The sequence below is a fragment of the Brachyistius frenatus genome, unplaced genomic scaffold (assembly GCF_029030835.1).
Source record: "Brachyistius frenatus isolate BFR_SWC_R1_liver_20210118 unplaced genomic scaffold, ASM2903083v1 Contig_278, whole genome shotgun sequence".
Classification (NCBI taxonomy): Eukaryota; Metazoa; Chordata; class Actinopteri; family Embiotocidae; genus Brachyistius; species Brachyistius frenatus.
The window spans coordinates 243953-262500 of record NW_027210877.1 but is presented as its reverse complement, the minus strand read 5'-3'; the positions used below and the strand labels follow the sequence as shown (position 1 = coordinate 262500).

Sequence of the window (18548 nt, the reverse complement as noted above, 5' to 3'; positions counted from 1 at the left end):
GAACCTTAAAGTGTAATGACGCCGACGGCCACTAGGTGCTGCTCTGAATAAATACATCAACTTTTCTGGAGAAATACCGAGTCAGCGATGGTTTACGATGAATCCTCTTTAACGAGGCTGCTGTGGTTGTGTTGGAGATTAATATCCATCGATGAGAGCTGACAGCTTGTAGAAGAGTTTGATGTCGGAGATGTGATGGATCATTCTGGACTTCTAGAATAAATTGCATGTTTGCTATCACAGCAGCTGTTCTGTTAGAACCAGTTCTATCGACCCACTTCAACTCACCGGATGAATCCAATTGGGCACCAGTCAGTTTATTTTCCTTGAGCACCATCAAAAGCTCCAATGTTTGATTTAATAAACATCTCAACATGTACTCTGTGAAGTTTAGTTTGATTTACAACTCCCAGAGGATGAATCTCTACGACTCTGGTCTTCCTCTTTATTGTAGTTTTACATCAAAGGTTTCATCATCTATTGCCATAAAATGTGTGATTTCTTTGTTCAGCCGCTGATTTTTCATCTAGCGCCACCATCAGGTCAATATCTTAATTTGTATACTGCTTTGTTTCACGTCCAAACGCCCACAAAACTAATGACATGCTCATGTTTACTGCTTGTAGATTCAAGATGGCGCCGCGCTAGTGGCAGCCTGTTACAGCAGCTCCCCCCAAGTGTGTTTTGTTTTAAGTATTTTTCTTTCTTCTCTCTTCGGAGTTGTTGTTTTTTTTTCTTCACGTGTGTTAAGTTAACGGTCCGTAATGGACCGTAATTTTTCCACTTTTCTGGTTGGGGGCATTGTTATTGTTTACTCGCGTGATCAGCTGATCGCGCTGAGTAGACCTACTGCTGCTGCCCGGAGCGAGGCCTGAAATCCCGGACGAACTTCGGAGAAGACGTCGGGGTTACAGAGCTGGAGCTAAGCTAAAGGCGGAAAGGAGGAAATATAAACCAGCGGTACCGGAGATCTTAACGGGGAACGTGAGGTCGTTGGCCAACAAGACGGACGAGCTCGGCGCTGGTAAAGACCCAGAGAGAGTACCGGGAGTGCAGCATCATGTGTTTCACCGAGACATGGCTGCACTCACATCTCCCGGACCACAGCGCGGCCGTACCGGCTTCAGGACCGTTCGGGGGGACGGAGACGTTGTTCAGAGCGGCAAGAAGAAAGGTGGAGGGATTGAAGTCTATGTGAACGAGAGGTGGTGTAATCCCGACCACGTGTGTGTGAAGGAACGTTTCTGTAGCCCGGACATTGAACTTCTAGCCGTGGGGATGCGCCCTTATTATTTACCGAGGGAGTTCACGTCCGCCATCGTTATCGCTGTGTACGTTCCTCCATCAGCTGACGTAGAGGCAGCAGTGGACACCATCTACTCCACTGTGTCCAAACTTCAGACTCAGCATCCCGGTGCATTTTTGTTAGTTACTGGAGACTTTAACCAGTCTGGATAAAGTCCTGCCAACTTTGCACCAGTATGTGAACTGCCCCACAAGGAACAATAAAACTCTGGACCTCCTGTATGCTAATGCCATGGATGCATACAGTACTACTGCCCCCCCCCCCCCCCGGTAGATCAGACCACAACCTGGTCCTGCTGACACCAAAGTATGTTCTTCTGGTGCAGAGGCAGCCTGTAACCACCAGGACTGTGAGGAGGTGGACACAGGAGGCTAAAGACGCCCTGCAGGACTGCTTTGAGTCCACGGACTGGGACGTGCTGTGTGGACCACATGGGGAGGACATCAACAGCAGGACAGACTGTATCACAGAATACATCAAATTCTGTGAACACACCACCGTACCATCCCGGACTGGACACTGCTTCCCCAACAACAAGCCGTGGATCACCAGTGACCTGAAGGTGCTTCTTAATCAGAAGAAAGCAGCCTTCAGGTCTGGGGACAGGGAGGAGCTCAGGAGAGTTCAGCGCCACCTGAAGGAGAAGATGAGGGAGGTCAGGGACTCCTACAGGAGGAAGCTGGAGGCCAAACTCCAGCAGAACAACGTGAGGGAGGTGTGGACCGGTATGAAGGAGATTACTGGGTTCAAGGGGAGAGAGAGACAACCAGGGGGAACCTGGAGAGGAACAACCAGGGGGAACCTGATCCCCCATGGTGAGCTGCATGGACACAGAGTCCTCAATTTCAAAGGGCTCTTCCACCACTGACGCCATGACCCCCCACCCCCCTCTGTGACGACTGGCCAGGTTAGGACACAGCTGGAGAGACTCCAACAGCGCAAGGCTGCAGGACCTGAAGGCATCAGCCCCGGGGATCTGAGTACCTGACGGCATCGGCCCCGGGTTCCTGAAGACCTGACGGCATCGGCCCCGGGGTCCTGTAGACCTGCGCCGTCCAGCTGGCTGAGGTCCTACAACACCTCTTCAACCTGAGCCTGAAGCAGGAGGAGGTCCCGGTGCTGTGGAAGACGTCCTGCCTGGTTCCAGTCCCTAAGAAGACGACTCCATCCGGCCTCAACGACTACCGACCGGTTGCCCTCACATATCATGTGATGAAGGTGCTGGAGAGGCTGGTCTTGGCCCACCTCAGGCCGCTGGTGAAATCTTCTCTGGACCCGCTGCAATTTACGTACCAGCCTCATGTGGGAGTGGACGACGCCATCATCTACCTGCTGCAACGAGCTCAGTCTCACCTGGATGGAACCGGTGAATCTGTGAGAATCACTTTCTTTGATTTCTCCAGTGCATTCAACACCATCCAACCACTGCTGCTGAGTGAGAAGCTGCGGGTGGTGGTGGGGTGGAGGAGGTGGACGCGTCCACCGTCTCCTGGATCAATGACTACCTGACAGGCAGACCACAGTTTGTCCGTCTGGGCAGTGTGCTGTCTGATACGGTGGTCAGTGGTACTGGAGCTCCTCAGGGAACTGTTCTGTCTCCTTCCTGTTCACCTTCTACACCACTGACTTCCAGAACAACTCAGAGTCAAGACATCTGCAGAAGTTCTCTGATGACTCTGCAGTGGACGGATGTATAAGAGATGGACGGGAGGAGGAGTCAGTGGTCGGTGTATAAGGGATGGACGGGAGGAGGAGTCAGTGGACGGTGTATAAGGGATGGACGGGAGGAGGAGTCAGTGGACGGGTGTATAAGGGATGGACGGGAGAAGGAGTCAATGGACGGTGCATTGGAGCCGGAGACACCAACAGACTTAACAAACTGGGCGGCACGGTGGTGCAGTGGTTAGCACTGTCACCTCACAGCAAAAAAAGGTTCCGGGTTCGAATCCGGTCCTGGGCCTTTCTGTGCGGAGTTTGCATGTTCTCCCTGTGCTTGCGTGGGTTCTCTCCGGGTTCTCCGGCTTCCTCCCATCATCCAAAAACATGCACCTCAGGTCAGGTTACCTGGCGCCGCGCTAGTGGCAGCCTGCTGCAGCATCTCCCCCCTGAGAGCCCCCCCTGAGAGCCCCCCCTGAGAGCCCCCCTGCTGTAGTGAAGAAATTTCCCCTCGGGGATTAATAAAGTGTATAAAATCAAAAAAAAATCAAATAAAAAAAGGCCGGCTTCATCATCGGCTACAATCTGGATAGTCTGGAAAAGGAGGTGGAGAGGAGGACGCTGAACAAATTATTATCCATCTTGGATAATCCTGACCACCCTCTCCACCACCTGCTGCAGGGACAGAGGAGGACGTTCTCCAAAAGACTCCTCCAGCTGCTGTCACAAGGACAGATACAGGAGATCATTCCAGATACAGGAGATCATTCCAGATACCAGATACAGAGATCATTCCAGATACAGGATACAGATCATTCCAGATACAGGAGATCATTCCAGATACAGGAGATCATTCCTGATACAGGAGATCATTCCTGATACAGGAGATCATTCCAGATACAGGAGATCATTCCTGATACAGGAGATCATTCCAGATACAGGAGATCATTCCTGATACAGGAGATCATTCCTGATACAGGAGATCATTCCAGATACAGGAGATCATTCCTGATACAGGAGATCATTCCTGATACAGGAGATCATTCCAGATACAGGAGATCATTCCAGATACAGGAGATCATTCCTGCCGACCGCAATAAGACTGTACAATAACTCACCTCTGGCAAAATCCATCACACAACAATAACACTGTTGTCTGTTTTTCTTGGTTGTTTAAATATAAAAAAACAAAAAACTTTGCTCTATTGTTTAGTTAGTTTTAATTTAATTATTCTATTTCATTTTATTCTATTTTATTGTATATACTGTGCATTTTTACATTTAATATTTTTTTACTGTTATTTTATTTCTTTCCTGTATCTATAAATGCTGCTGTAGCGAAAATATTTCCCCTTGGGGATTAATAAAGTAACTAACTATCTATCTATCTATCTATCTATCTGTCTGTCTGTCTGTCTATCTATCTATCTGTCTATCTATCTATCTATCTATCTATCTATCTATCTATCTATCTATCTATCTATCTATCTATCTATCTATCTGTCTGTCTGTCTGTCTATCTATCTATCTATCTATCTGTCTGTCTGTCTATCTATCTATCTATCTATCTGTCTGTCTGTCTATCTATCTATCTATCTATCTATCTATCTATCTATCTATCTATCTATCTATCTATTATCTGTCTATCTATCTATCTGTCTGTCTGTCTGTCTATCTATCTATCTATCTATCTATCTATCTATCTATCTATCTATCTATCTATCTATCTATCTATCTATCTATTATCTGTCTATCTATCTATCTATCTGTCTGTCTGTCTATCTATCTATCTATCTATCTATCTATCTATCTATCTATCTATCTATCTATCTATCTATCTATCTATCTATCTATCTATCTATCTATCTATCTATCTATCTATCTATCTATCTATCTATCTATCTATCTATCTATCTATCTATCTATCTATCTATCTATCTATCTATCTATCTATCTATCTATCTATCTATCTATCTATCTATTAACAAATGTTAGCATGCTAACAGACTAAACCATCATGGGAACATGGTCGACATCACAGCTGCTGGTACTCATTGAGAGTGTTAGCATTCCAGTGTTAGCATTTAGCTCAAACCACCATCTTAACCAGGACGCCACCTGCTGGTTTGTAAACTGCCTTTCTGCGTGTTTACAGTAAACAGCAGCGACTGCTGCGGAGGAAGATCATTTTTTATTTTATAAAGAGATGGGTGAATGCATTTAGTATTTTTTCAAAATAAACTACTTGTATATATTTATAGGTTTTTATTTTGTCATCCTTCATATGATTAATTTGCCGTTTCTAGTTGTTTTTTTTTAAATTTTCAAGTCATTTCATTGAGTTTCTGTCAGTCGGGTCGTCAAGAACAAAGGTCATTAATCAGGCCACGCCCCTTTCTGGAGGGCATTGGACATGTTTGATTGACAGCTGAACTGACCGAACCGCCTGACTAACTCGCTTCTCAGCTGCCCATCACTGACACACGGTAAAGATTTTGATTTTGATTTGTGATTTGATTCACTTTATTAATCCCCGAGGGGAAATTTCTTCGCTACAGCAGGGGGGCTCTCAGGGGGGGCTCTCAGGGGGGGCTCTCAGGGGGGCTGCTGCAGCAGGCTGCCACTAGCGCGGCGCCAGGTAACCTGACCTGAGGTGCATGTTTTTGGATGATGGGAGGAAGCCGGAGAACCCGGAGAGAACCCACGCAAGCACAGGGAGAACATGCAAACTCCGCACAGAAAGGCCCAGGACCGGATTCGAACCCGGAACCTTTTTTGCTGTGAGGTGACAGTGCTAACCACTGCACCACCGTGCCGAGCGGTGTGTCTGCACCGTGTCGGACCCCCCCCCCCCCCCACACACACACACACACACACACGCAGGCCATTAAGATGGCCGCCCTTTTTTACTGTACGTGACCAACATGATGAATCTCCTCCGACTGTTTGTCTCTGCAGTGAATCTCGCCAACAGCCAGGAGTGGACGCTGAGCAGAACCATCCCCGAGCTGAGACTGGTGAGGAGACAGAAGAGCAGTTGCCCCGGGTTACCAGTGCACATCAGAAAACATACAATTTATCACATTTATTCGTAACTTTAAATGTAAAGAAACACGATGACTAAAGAGCCAAAACAGATTCTAGCTCACAGGAAGTCGCATGAGCTGTAACTTTAGCATCCGTCTGGGGATATTAGCTTTCACTCCAGGTACGCTTCTATTATTATTTATTTATTTATTATCCGACTGTTTTTTTAGCCCTGAGCAGTGACTAAAGGTATTCCCTCCAGGCTGCACACAATATTTAGATCCTTTAATTAAGTAAAAGTACTCCAAAAATACTTCATTTCAAGTCAAATTCCTGCATCAAAATTGTCAATTAAGAAAAATAGACAACCAGGAAAATGCACGTAAAGATTAAGCGCACAAAGCGCTAGCGATGATCACGCTTGTTTTCTGCCGTCAATCTAAACCATCGTTTTGAGATGTTAGCATACGCTACTTCGTCTTCCTCTCATGTCGGGTTGAGGGCAGACTGGATGCTACTGTGGCTCACTATCGCCTCCTGAGATGCGGGGTGGTATTACAAGACGGGACGAGGCTAGCTGGTTAGCATGCTAACTTTAGCTTACATCTGTGCAACACAAAATTCCCACAATCTTTTACGCAAAAAAATGTCTTCAGCAGAAGCTCTGCTGTAACAAAAATTGCTTTATTAAAGCTGCTGCAGCATCGCTGTCGGCTGCTTTGAACCAAAGTTAACTGAGTTAAAGTTATAGTTATAAGTTATAACTGAGTGACTCAGATTCATGTCATCAACATTAAATCGTCTCTGATCTGGACTCTTGTGTCTGAAAGTCCTGACAGGTGATTCTTTTATATATTTTTTTATACATAATTTGTTTGCATTGAATAAAAAATATCTCCTTTCAGGTCAGTAAAAGTTAAATATGAGGTGGGAAAAAGAAGCAATGAAGAACAACTGCTGTTTAATCATACGATTCTTGAGGCAATTGCCCATAATGAAACACTTCAGTAGCATTTCGAATGCAGGAATTTGCCTGGAAATGGAGCGTTTTTATAGTAAATCACTGTCAGAATATTTCTTTCAACTCTGAAGTATTTCATCCACATCAGAACGACAAAATAAAACCAGGCAGCAGTTTAACATCGGAGAATAAAACCAGGCAGCAGTTTAACATCGGAGAATACAGATTCAATGACTAAAGAGACGAAAAGGAACCAAAACGTATCGGAGGAACTAAAAGTCTGAATTCAGAGTTTTTTTTGTTATCTTGTGAACTCTGACCTTAAATCTACTTCTTGTTGCTGCGTTTCCTTCCTTCCTTTTTTCGTGCAGGGCATTCTGGGAAGTCTGAAGAGTGGCAAGTCAGCTCTGGTGAACAAATACATCACCGGCAGCTACGCAGCGCTGGAGAAGGCCGACGGTAGGAGACACAAGCACACCAAAGTCTTATTATATAATATATAATATGCTGCAGTGAGCGGCGCGGTCTGATGACACTATGTTGGACCCGTCAGGTGGTCGCTACAAGAAGGAAGTTCTGCTGGACGGTCAGAGTCACTTATTACTGATCCGAGAGGAAGCCGGACCGCCCGACGCACAGGTGCTTTACTGTTGTTTCTGTCTGTGTGTGTTAGCATGCGTGAGTTTAACAGACAGCTAACCCCCCCCCCTCCAGTTCGGCAGCTGGGTCGACGCGGTGATTCTGGTCTTCAGTCTGGAGAACGAGGCCAGTTTCCAGGAGCTCTACCAGCTCTACAGCCAGCTCAGCTCGCACCGATCCGACATCCCCGTCATCGTGGTCGGCACACAAGGTCAGAACCACGGTCAGAACCACGGTCAGAACTACAGTCAGAACTACAGTCAGAACCACAGTCAGAACCACGGTCAGAACTACAGTCAGAACCACGGTCAGAACCACGGTCAGAACCAGTCAGAACTACAGTCAGAACTACAGTCAGAACCACGGTCAGGACTACGGTCAGAATCACAGTCAGAACCACGGTCAGAACCACAGTCAGAACTACAGTCAAAACTACGGTCAGAACCAGTCAGAACTACAGTCAGAACTACAGTCAGAACCACAGTCAGGACTACGGTCAGAATCACAGTCAGAACCACGGTCAGAACCACAGTCAGAACTACAGTCAGAACTACAGTCAGAACCACGGTCAGAACCAGTCAGAACTACAGTCAGAACTACAGTCAGAACCACGGTCAGGACTACGGTCAGAATCACAGTCAGAACCACGGTCAGAACCACAGTCAGAACTACAGTCAGAACTACGGTCAGAACCACGGTCAGAACCACAGTCAGAACCACGGTCAGAACCACAGTCAGAACTACGGTCAGAACCACGGTCAGGACTACAGTCAGAACCACGGTCAGAACCACGGTCAGAACTACGGTCAGAACCACGGTCAGGACTACGGTCAGAACCACGGTCAGAACCACGGTCAGAACCACGGTCAGAACCACGGTTAGAGCAACAATATATTACATAACAATATATTCTAAATCGAACGTTAGATTCCGTGTTAGTGAGCAACTAGTTTCCTGAAACTAAATTACAAAAGAAATGTAATTGTAAAAATAAAGTTTATTTAATGAGGCTCTGGAGGGCGCGAATGAAAGAATCCGGTCCTGTGAGACGTAAAGTAAGCGCACCTGCAAGGAGGCATTGACGATTTCATTGGTCAACGTCATACCTGGCTTTCTACATGGTCTCTGATTGGTCCGTCCTTCAGAGCGGCTGTGTGAACGCTAAATACGAGCCGAGTTACCGGACTGGATTCCCAACGAAGAAGAGCGCGACTCGGTCATTGGACAAACATCCGACAGCAGAATGTTTGCGAGCGCACGGACGCAGTCTGAGTAAAAGGAGGCGGAGCTTAATCTGAGCACAGGAAGTCCACGAGGACTTCATTACCTGTATAAAAGACACCCGTCTCAACTGGTTACCTGTATAAAAGACACCTGTCTCAACTCCTTACCTGTATTGAAAAATTCCCCCTCGGGGATTAATAAAGTAAATACCTACCTACCTAAAAGACACCCATCTCAACTGGTTACCTGCATAAAAGACACCCGTCTCAACTCCTTACCTGTATAAAAGACACCCGTCTCAACTCCTTACCTGCATAAAAGACACCCGTCTCAACTCCTTACCTGTATAAAAGACACCCGTCTCAACTCCTTACCTGTATAAAAGACGCCCGTCCACAGAATCAATCAATCAGATTCCAACCTGTCCACCATGGAGTCCAAAGAGCTGTCTCAGGACGTCAGGGACAGATCGTAGACCTGCACGAGGCTGGAATGGACTACAAGACCACCAGCCAGCAGCTCGGTGAGAAGGAGACAACTGTTGGTGGATTATTGGGAAATGGAAGAAACACTAAATGACATGGATCTCCTCGGTCTGGATCTCCTCGGTCTGGATCTCCTCGGTCTGGATCTCCTCGGTCTGGATCTCCTCAGTCTGGGGCTCCATGGAGATCTGGCCTGGTGGGGTATCGATGATCATGAGGAAGGTGAGGGATCAGGCCAGAACAACACAGAGGAACTTGTTCATGATCTCCAGACAGCTGGGACTACAGTCACCATGGAAACCATCGGTAACACACGACGCCGTCATGGATTAAGATCCTGCTGCGCTGCGAGGTCCCCCGGCTCAAGAAGACACATGGACAGACCCGTCTGAAGTTTACCAACGAACACCTGAAGGATTCAGAGAAGGCTTGGAGAAGGTGACGTGGTCAGAGGAGACAGATGATGACAGGATGACTTCACTGCATTGAGGGGAGGACGGACGGGGCCGCGTACCGGGACATCTTGGGGGACGACCTCTTTCCCTCAGCTGGGACACTGAAGACGGGTCGTGGACGGTCTTCAGCACCACAATGACCCAAAACATACGACGAGGCAACAAAGGAGCGGCTCAAGAAGAAGCACATGAAGGTCACGGAGAGGTCGAGCCGGTCTCCGGACCTTCATCCCAGAGAACATCTGAGGAGGGAGCTGAAGCTTCCTGTTGCCGAGCAACAGCCTGGAAACCTGAAGGATTTGGAGAATCTGCAAAGAGGAGTGAACAACATCCCTCCTGAGATGTTCAAACCTGGAGACCAACTACCAGAAACGTCTGACCTCTGACCTCGCCAACAATGCTTTCTGCACCAAGTACTGAGTCATGTTCTGCTACAGGATCAAATACTTATTTCACACAATCAGATGCAAATCAATTCATAATTTTTATATGATGTGATTTTCTGGATCTGTGAAAAACCTCCATTACAATTATAGACTGTTCATTTCTTTGTCAGTGGGCAAACTTACAAAATCAGCAAGAGATCAAATCATTATTTCCTTCACTGTATATATATATATATATATATATATATATACAGTGAATGTATATATGTATATAGATGTTGCATCTGTTCACAGCTTCCTGTCTGTTGTTGGTGTTCGTTCAGATAAGATCAGCAGCAACAACCCTCGTGTGATCGAGGACCAGCGAGCCCGACAGCTCTGCATCGACGTGCGTCACTCGCTGTTTTACGAGACCTGCGCCACCTACGGGTTCAACGTGGACCGGGTGTTTTCAGAGGGTGAGTGGACTCGAAAAACAGAGGAACCCGACTACCGCTCCCTCTCCACCCGACTACCGCTCCCTCTCCACCCGACTACCGCTCCCTTTCCACCCGACTACCGCTCCCTCTCCACCCGACTACCGCTCCCTTTCCACCCGACTACCGCTCCCTCTCCACCCGACTACCGCTCCCTTTCCACCCGACTACCGCTCCCTCTCCACCCGACTACCGCTCCCTCTCCACCCGACTACCGCTCCCTCTCCACCCGACTACCGCTCCCTCTCCACCCGACTACCGCTCCCTCTCCACCAGACTACCGCTCCCTCTCCACCCGACTACCGCTCCCTTTCCACCCGACTACCGCTCCCTCTCCACCCGACTACCGCTCCCTCTCCACCCGACTACCGCTCCCTCTCCACCAGACTACCGCTCCCTCTCCACCAGACTACCGCTCCCTCTCCACCCGACTACCGCTCCCTCTCCACCAGACTACCGCTCCCTCTCCACCCGACTACCGCTCCCTCTCCACCCGACGCTCCCTCTCCACCCGACTACCGCTCCCTCTCCACCCGACGCTCCCTCTCCACCCGACTACCGCTCCCTCTCCTCTCTCTGAGACGATGATTTTGTGGTTTTTTTTCTAGCTGCCCAGAAGATCGTAGCGCAGAAGAAGCAGGCGGCGCTGCAGGCCTGCAAATCTCTGCCCAACTCGCCCAGTCACTCCGGAGGCTCCACGCCCGGATCGGCTTCGTTCCCCGGACAGGTACAGCTGGCCTCTAATACTTCAAGATGATTGAACGGATATAAAAAGAGTTCGTAGCTTCAGGTCTGTAAAATGGTTCCAATGCAGAAGTGTCTTCAGCTGCAATACCAGCGAGTGCCACTAGAGGTCGGCTCCAAAAAGCCTCCAGCTCCATAGACTCCCATTCAACTTCTCTCATCAAATCCAAAGTCATTTAAATGTCTCCACCCTCTGTCACTTCCTGTTGATTCCTAAATCAGTATCATCTTTTAACCCCCCCCTCACTCCTCTCCCACCCCCTGCACCCTGACCTCCACCCTAATCTCCATCCTGGCCTCCATCCTGACCTCATCCTGATCTCCATCCTGACCTCCATCCTGACCTCCATCCTGACCTCCATCCTGACCTCCATCCTGACCTCCATCCTGGCCTCCATCCTGACCTCCATCCTGACCTCCATCCTGACCCCAGGCCAGTAATGGCAGTGGCTACGCCTACTCCCTCCCCTCCACCCCCGTGGTGGGTCACAGAGAGCTGCGGGTGGTGCCGGGTGAGGGGGGGGGCGGAGGCAGCGCCACCTCGCGCTCGCTGAAGAGCATCCCCAGACGTCCCTCCCTCTTCAAGGTCAGTTACATCTGCCATCATCTCGCTGCCCCCCCCCCCCTCCTCCCACACACACACACACACCTCCCACCTCCGTCTAAAAACACCTCACTGCTGTTCGGATGTTGATTTCAGAACCGGGACTCGGATAGAAAAGCCGCCGACCCCAAAGGAGACGGCGTCCGCGGCGTTCCACTGAAACAGGTTTGAACATTACTGACAGAATTCTGCTGTTTATGAAATGATGTCTTTATTTCATCTCACAGAAGCAGCTTCCTGTCTGCAGGCCGCTCTATTAATAAAGTGCTCTCAGCTGGTGATGTCCAACTCTAGCGAGGCTGCAACTGTTTTGAAGAGCATTGTTGCTCTAAATTTAGTGCCGATCGTTCTGCTTGGAGGTGCAGTGACCTCGGCTGTTTCTTTTTTTCCCAACAGAGCATCCTGTGGAAGAGAAGCGGCAGCTCTCTGAACAAGGAGTGGAAGAAGAAATACGTTACGCTGTCCAACAGCGGCACGTTGTCCTACCACTCCAGCTCCAGTGTAAGAAAAGCACAAAAACCCAGCGAGCAGTCGCGAGCGTTTTCACTAACATTTTAATACATTTAGAGCTTCTTCATTTGGCTGAAATCGACATTTTGGGAGAAATTAACTCGTTTTCAGTGGTCTTGGATTTATTTCCTCTCTGGCAGCGAAACGCGTTACACAAACCTTTGGAAACTGCAGCGCGTCAAAATGAGCAAACGAACCACCTTCAGGCTCGACGGATAGACTCACGACCAACGGGCTGGAAACAGCTGCTAGCTGAGCAACATTAAAGGATCCGTATTTCACGCTGTTCCAGGGTTTTATTTGAGTCTTCGACCTCCATAACAAGATATTTTTGTAGTTTTAAGCACCAAAAAAAAAATCTTTATCTAATTTTACATCTTAAGCTTCTCTCTGGAGCTCCAACAACAGGCTGTCTTTAAGGCGCTTTAATATCAACACCCCTGTCTTCTGATTGGCTGACTCTTTTCTAAATGGCGCACATCCAGGCCAATTACAGCTTTTCTTTAGTCTTATAGATTTTCTAGCTCCAGTATTTTTAAACCTTGTCAGCAGTTTTTATCTTGTAACAGGAGAAATATGCCGTTTGAGAGCACAAACAATAAAGTAGCTAATGGTGCATTGCAGCAACAGAACTGCATTCGAGTGTTTTATGAAATCCACTTTTAATTTGAAAGGGACAGGATGTGTTATCTCTTATTTCAGAGGTGCCATTGTCTGAGTGTCACATGGTTTCAACACTATTTAAGAATACTCACCGAGATAATCTGTATATTGTTCAAAATGTCTTTTCCAGGACTACACGCAGAACATCCACGGAAAGGAAATCGACCTGCTGCGCGTCACCGTTAAAGTTCCTGGGAAACGTCCTCCGAGAGCCGTCGCCCCCGCCGGCCCGTCGCCGGCCCCCCCCACCTCCGGACCGGGAGTTAACGGGCTCAGTAAGGAGCCGACGGCCGCTGAAAGCACCAGCACAGGTAAATGTTCTCTGGAAGAACTTCAAAAATGATCTGCATTCAACGTGCACATCACAAAAAGGAGTGAGTGTAAATAAAGCCTTCACTTCCCCCTTGTGGCCGTCAGTTCCTCAGTTGTGTCCGTCCACTCTGTCCGTGGTGGACGACCGCTCGGGCGAGCGAGGACTTCAGCGCTGCCCGTCCTCGCTGTCCACCAAAGCCCAAAGTGTCGGTACGTCTGCTGCCGCTTACAACCGCTAACAATGCTGTTGTGGGATTTATTCATTTAAAAAAAAATTTTGCAACCCAAAATGTCAGACGCCCTCGAAGGGACGGCCGGAAAAGACGGCGGCCAGTCGTCTCCGATGAGTGACAGGAAGAAGAACAGGAGGAAGAAGAGCATGAATCAGAAAGGAGACGCGGCCGTCGGCCAAGCTGACGGTAAAACACAACTTCTGTCATAAAGAAGACTTCTGCATGCTTCCTGTATGAATGTAGAAATACACAGTGTGTCGTAAGTAGCTACTTAGTGCATAAATAAAATATGAAAGCAGTCGTGACTTGTTACTATAAACAACTTGAAAAGGTGCTGAAGTCGATATTATTGGCGTATCGTCCACCTCAGATTCTCCTCGTGTGTTTGACTCTCTGAAAATTTCCTAAACACTTTTTTCTCTGAACACTGCACTTCTGTTTCTCTCCTTCCTCCTTCCTCCTGCTCATCTCTCGCTCAGCAGCCAAACGCAAAATGTGGAAATTAAAGAGCTTTGGTAGCTTGAGAAACATTAATAAGACAGGTAACGAGCGAGCGCGACGCAGCCAATCAGCTTCTTCCCTTTTTCCTTCATCTACATGCCATTCGACTTATTTTCATTGTAATAACCCGAAGATTTATTTTCCGTTCTCACCTTCCATCAAACTGCTGCTTGGTGTTTCTGTTCTCATCACATTCATCTGCTCCGAGTCGGTCGTACACATCTCAGCCCAGTTGTCTCCGGCTTCTCCCTGCAGAGGAGGAGAACGCAGACTTCATCGTGGTGTCCTTCACGGGGCAGACGTGGCACTTTGAGGCTCAGAGCCTGGAGGACCGAGACTCGTGGGTGTCGGCCATCGAGAGCCAGATCCTGGCGAGCCTGCAGGCTTGCGAGAGCGGCAGAAACAAGGTAAAAAAAAAAGTTGAATTACCTGAAAAACATATTTAATCAAGCAGTTTATTACAGAGGGAACGTGTGGTTTTCCACCAAAGTTAGAACTTGTTTTGGTCATTTTTGGTTTTGTGCTGTTGAAGAAAAAAGTACGTTGCGAAAGAAAAATGGCAAAACTGCCTCGTTGTATAGGAACGAAAAACAGTGGAGCCTGCATCAGTGATGTCATCAACCATCAGTGATGTCATCAACCATCAGTGATGTCATCAACCATCAGTGATGTCATCAACCATCAGTGATGTCATCGTTGGTTTGTGAACGTTCAGATGGCGTCTGCGTGGATGAGTAAATGTGTGTGTGTGTGTGTGTGTGTGTGTGTGTGTGTGTGTGTGTGTGTGTGTGTGTGTGTGTGTGTGCGGGCCCGGCGGAGCAGTCAGAGCGAGGCGGTGGCGCTGCAGGCCATCCGCAACGCCAAAGGAAACGGCCTGTGTGTGGACTGCGAGGCCCTCAGTGAGTCCCAACATCTGTTCAGCTGTCCCAACATCTGTCCAGCTGCAGGATGATTGCGCCACAGCCTGTTCGCTTCTCATTGGTCCTTCTTGGTCGGCGGTGGATCTACTTCCTGTAACCGGCCTGTGTCATCTTCCCCTGCAGATCCCACCTGGGCCAGCCTCAACCTGGGAGCGCTGATCTGCATCGAGTGCTCGGGCATCCACCGAAACCTGGGGACGCACCTGTCCCGCGTCCGCTCACTGGACCTGGACGACTGGCCCGGCGAGCTCACGCAGGTCCTGGCGGCCATCGGGAACCACATGGCCAACAGCATCTGGGAGAGCTGCACGCAGGGCCGGACCAAACCGTCCCCGAACGCAACACGGTGGGTTCAGGCTCCATCTGAGACACTGTTTAGTCCCCGAAATACAGATTCAACTGTAACTGGATCAGTTCTGACGTCATCTATGAAACCGAATGTCTGATGTGTGTTTTCTAGTGTGTTTTCTAATGTGTGTTTTCTAATGTGTGTTTTCTAATGTGTGTCTGTATTCTCTGATGTGTTTTCTAATGTGTTTTCTAGTGTGTGTGTGTGTGTGTGTGTGTTTTCTAATGTGTGTTTTCTAACGTGCGTTTTCTAATATGTGTGTTTTCTAATGTGTGTGTTTTCTAATGTGTTTTCTATTGTGTGTGTGTGTGTGTTTTCTAATGTGTGTTTTCTAACGTGCGTTTTCTAATATGTGTGTTTTCTAATGTGTTTTCTATTGTGTGTTTTCTAATGTGTATTTTCTAATGTGTGTGTGTGTGTGTTTTCTAATGTGTGTGTGTGTGTGTGTTTTCTAGTGTTTTCTAATGTGTGTGTTTTCTAATGTGTTTTCTAACGCGTGTTTTCTAATGTGTGTGTGTTTTCTAGTGTGTGTTTTCTAATGTGTGTGTGTGTGTGTGTTTTCTAGTGTGTGTTTTCTAATGTGTGTCTGTATTCTCTGATGCGTTTTCTAATGTGTGTTTTCCAGTGTGTGTGTGTTTTCTAATATGTGTGTTTTTTCTAGTGTGTGTGTTTTCTAATGTGTGTGTGTGTGTGTGTTTTTTCTAGTGTGTGTGTTTTCTAATGTGTGTTTTCTAATGTGTTTTTTCTAATGTGTGTGTTTAGTGTGTGTGTGTGTTTTCTAACGTGTGTGTGTGTTCTAGTGTGTGTGTGTGTGTTTTCTAGCGTGTGTGTTTTCTAACGTGTTTTCTAATGTGTGTGTTTTCTAGTGTGTGTGTTTTCTAATGTGTGTGTTTTCTGGTGTGTGTGTTTTCTAATGTGTGTGTTTTCTAGTGTGTGTTTTCTGGTGTGTGTGTGTGTGTTTTCTAGTGTGTGTGTGTGTTTTCTAATGTGTTTTTTCTAATGTGTGTGTGTGTGTGTGTTTTCTAATGTGTGTTTTCTAATGTTTTTTCTAATGTGTGTGTTTTCTAATGTGTGTTTTCTAATGTGTGTGTGTGTGTGTGTGTTTTCTAATGTGTGTTTTCTAATGTTTTTTCTAATGTGTGTGTTTTCTAATGTGTGTTTTCTAACGTGTGTTTTCTAATGTGTGTGTTTTCTAATGTGTGTTTTCTGTTTGTGTTTTCTAATGTGTTTTCTAGTGTGTGTGTGTGTGTTTTTTAGTGTGTGTTTTCTAATGTGTGTGTGTGTGTGTGTGTTTTCTAATGTGTGTGTGTGTGTTTTCTAGTGTGTGTGTTTTCTAATGTGTGTGTGTGTGTTTTCTAATGTGTGTGTGTGTTTTCTAACGTGTGTGTGTGTGTGTGTGTGTGTGTGTGTGTGTGTGTGTGCGTGCGTGGTGTGTGTGTGTGTGTGTGTGTGTGTGTGTGTGCGTGCGTGGTGTGTGTGTGTGTGTGTGTGTGTGTGTGTGTGTGTGTGTGTGTGTGTGTGTGTGTGTGTGTGTGTGTGTGTGTGTGTGTGTGTGTGTGTGTGTGTGTGTGTTCCACCAGAGAGGAAAGAGAGACGTGGATTCGAGCGAAGTACGAGCAGCGGGCGTTCGTGGCGCCTCTCCAGCCGTCAGAGGATGGGATGCCGGCATGGCTGGTTACCGCGGTGACGGAGAGAGATCTGCCCCGGCTGCTGCTGCTTCTGGCTCACAGCACCAAGGAACAGATCAACGCTCCGCCGGCCGCCACGCCGTCGCCGCCGCTCACGGCTCTGCACGCCGCCTGTCAGCTGGGAGACGTGGTCATGACCCAGCTGCTCGTCTGGGTGCGTTTCTGCTTCCTGGTTTTTACTCTCCGTATTTCATTCATGATTTTCACCAGTTAACTAGAAAACCAGAAACCAACCAGCACCCAGTTTTTTAAGCAAAATTGTCCCAAATTCACTCGTAACTGCACCTTTAGTTTGAACATGTGCGAGTTTTGTAGTTTTCTATGATGGAAACTTAATATCATAATTTGGTTTTTGACAGTTAAATATAAAAGTAATTACGCCTTAAGCTGAAAAACATCCATTAATTCAGTGAGTGAGCTCCACAGCTGTGAGGTCCAACTGAATGTACTCGGTGTCAGACACCACAAACACGTAGCAGCCATTTGTCCTTTCTGGAGTCGGCTTGGAGAACAAGTTCCACACATGCGCTGTAGATGGCGACAAAGACACACCAACAAACTGTTTTCCTCCACACATCAGTTGACGACCAATCATTATTATTATCATTATTATTATCATTATTAATATTCTATTTCAGTGGTGGAAAATAGTGCAAATCCAATTCTAAAGACAGAAGTGACCGAATAAACCCGAGTAATTATAGAATAGTAGAAATAGACTGTGAACGAATCGAAGAGCTGCATTTCATTTTGTTCTGTCCTGTAATCAATATTTAACCTATAAACAGGTTTGAATATCATCTGGTGTGTTTCCGCCTCCACAGTACGGCATCGATGTGAAAGGGAGAGACAGCCAAGGCCAGACGGCCATGATGCTGGCCCGAAGAACGGGGAGCAAAGGCTGCATGGATATTCTGCTCCAACACGGCTGCCCCAACGATACGTCGCCCACCGCCGCCGCTGCCACGCCCGTCCTGTCCCGGCGCTCCAGCACCGCCAGCTTGGGCCGGACCAGCTCCAGGAAGCGGGTGTCATAGCGGACCGAAGACTCTTTGGTTTAGGAGCCTCTTAAAAAGCAGGGAAACGGGGGGGGGGGGGGGGATATCGTCGTAGAAACGGGATCAAACGTTGTTTCCAAAAGACTGAACGACATATCAAACAATTAAAAAGCAATATTCATGGTTTGTTGATGACGAGACAGAAATAATTGCTGAAATACTTGTTGTTGTTGACTTTCTTTTCCAAAAGGATTTGAGTCAAAGTAATATTAAATATTAATATTAAATTAATATTACATCACACTTCTGTTTCACTTCCACACGAAGTGCAATAATCTACAACCATGACGTGTTGGATGACAGCTGTCACTCACTGCATCCAGACACTTCATATTTCACATTTGTTGTGAC

The 18548-nt window shown here is 47.4% G+C and overlaps 1 protein-coding gene across 7 annotated transcripts in view; it reads left to right on the top strand.

Moving 5' to 3' along the window:
- Positions 1-18233, top strand: part of agap2 (ArfGAP with GTPase domain, ankyrin repeat and PH domain 2) — a 27948-nt gene extending 9715 nt beyond the window's left edge. For 2 of the 7 annotated variants that reach the window (XM_069721931.1, XM_069721925.1), the window contains exons 2-19: positions 5921-5979; positions 7322-7409; positions 7504-7589; positions 7665-7800; positions 10463-10597; positions 11224-11342; positions 11793-11945; positions 12060-12128; positions 12360-12464; positions 13267-13447; positions 13554-13658; positions 13745-13867; positions 14161-14223; positions 14438-14590; positions 14992-15081; positions 15226-15448; positions 17032-17293; positions 17964-18233. In XM_069721931.1, coding sequence (XP_069578032.1) covers positions 5921-5979; positions 7322-7409; positions 7504-7589; positions 7665-7800; positions 10463-10597; positions 11224-11342; positions 11793-11945; positions 12060-12128; positions 12360-12464; positions 13267-13447; positions 13554-13658; positions 13745-13867; positions 14161-14223; positions 14438-14590; positions 14992-15081; positions 15226-15448; positions 17032-17293; positions 17964-18176 — 2363 coding nt within the window. In that variant the 3' untranslated portion in view covers positions 18177-18233. The remainder of the gene's footprint in view (positions 1-5920; positions 5980-7321; positions 7410-7503; positions 7590-7664; positions 7801-10462; positions 10598-11223; positions 11343-11792; positions 11946-12059; positions 12129-12359; positions 12465-13266; positions 13448-13553; positions 13659-13744; positions 13868-14160; positions 14224-14437; positions 14591-14991; positions 15082-15225; positions 15449-17031; positions 17294-17963) is intronic. The other 5 variants (XM_069721932.1, XM_069721928.1, XM_069721927.1 and 2 more) reach the window with 4 other exon arrangements.
- The last annotated feature ends 315 nt before the right edge of the window (positions 18234-18548 follow it).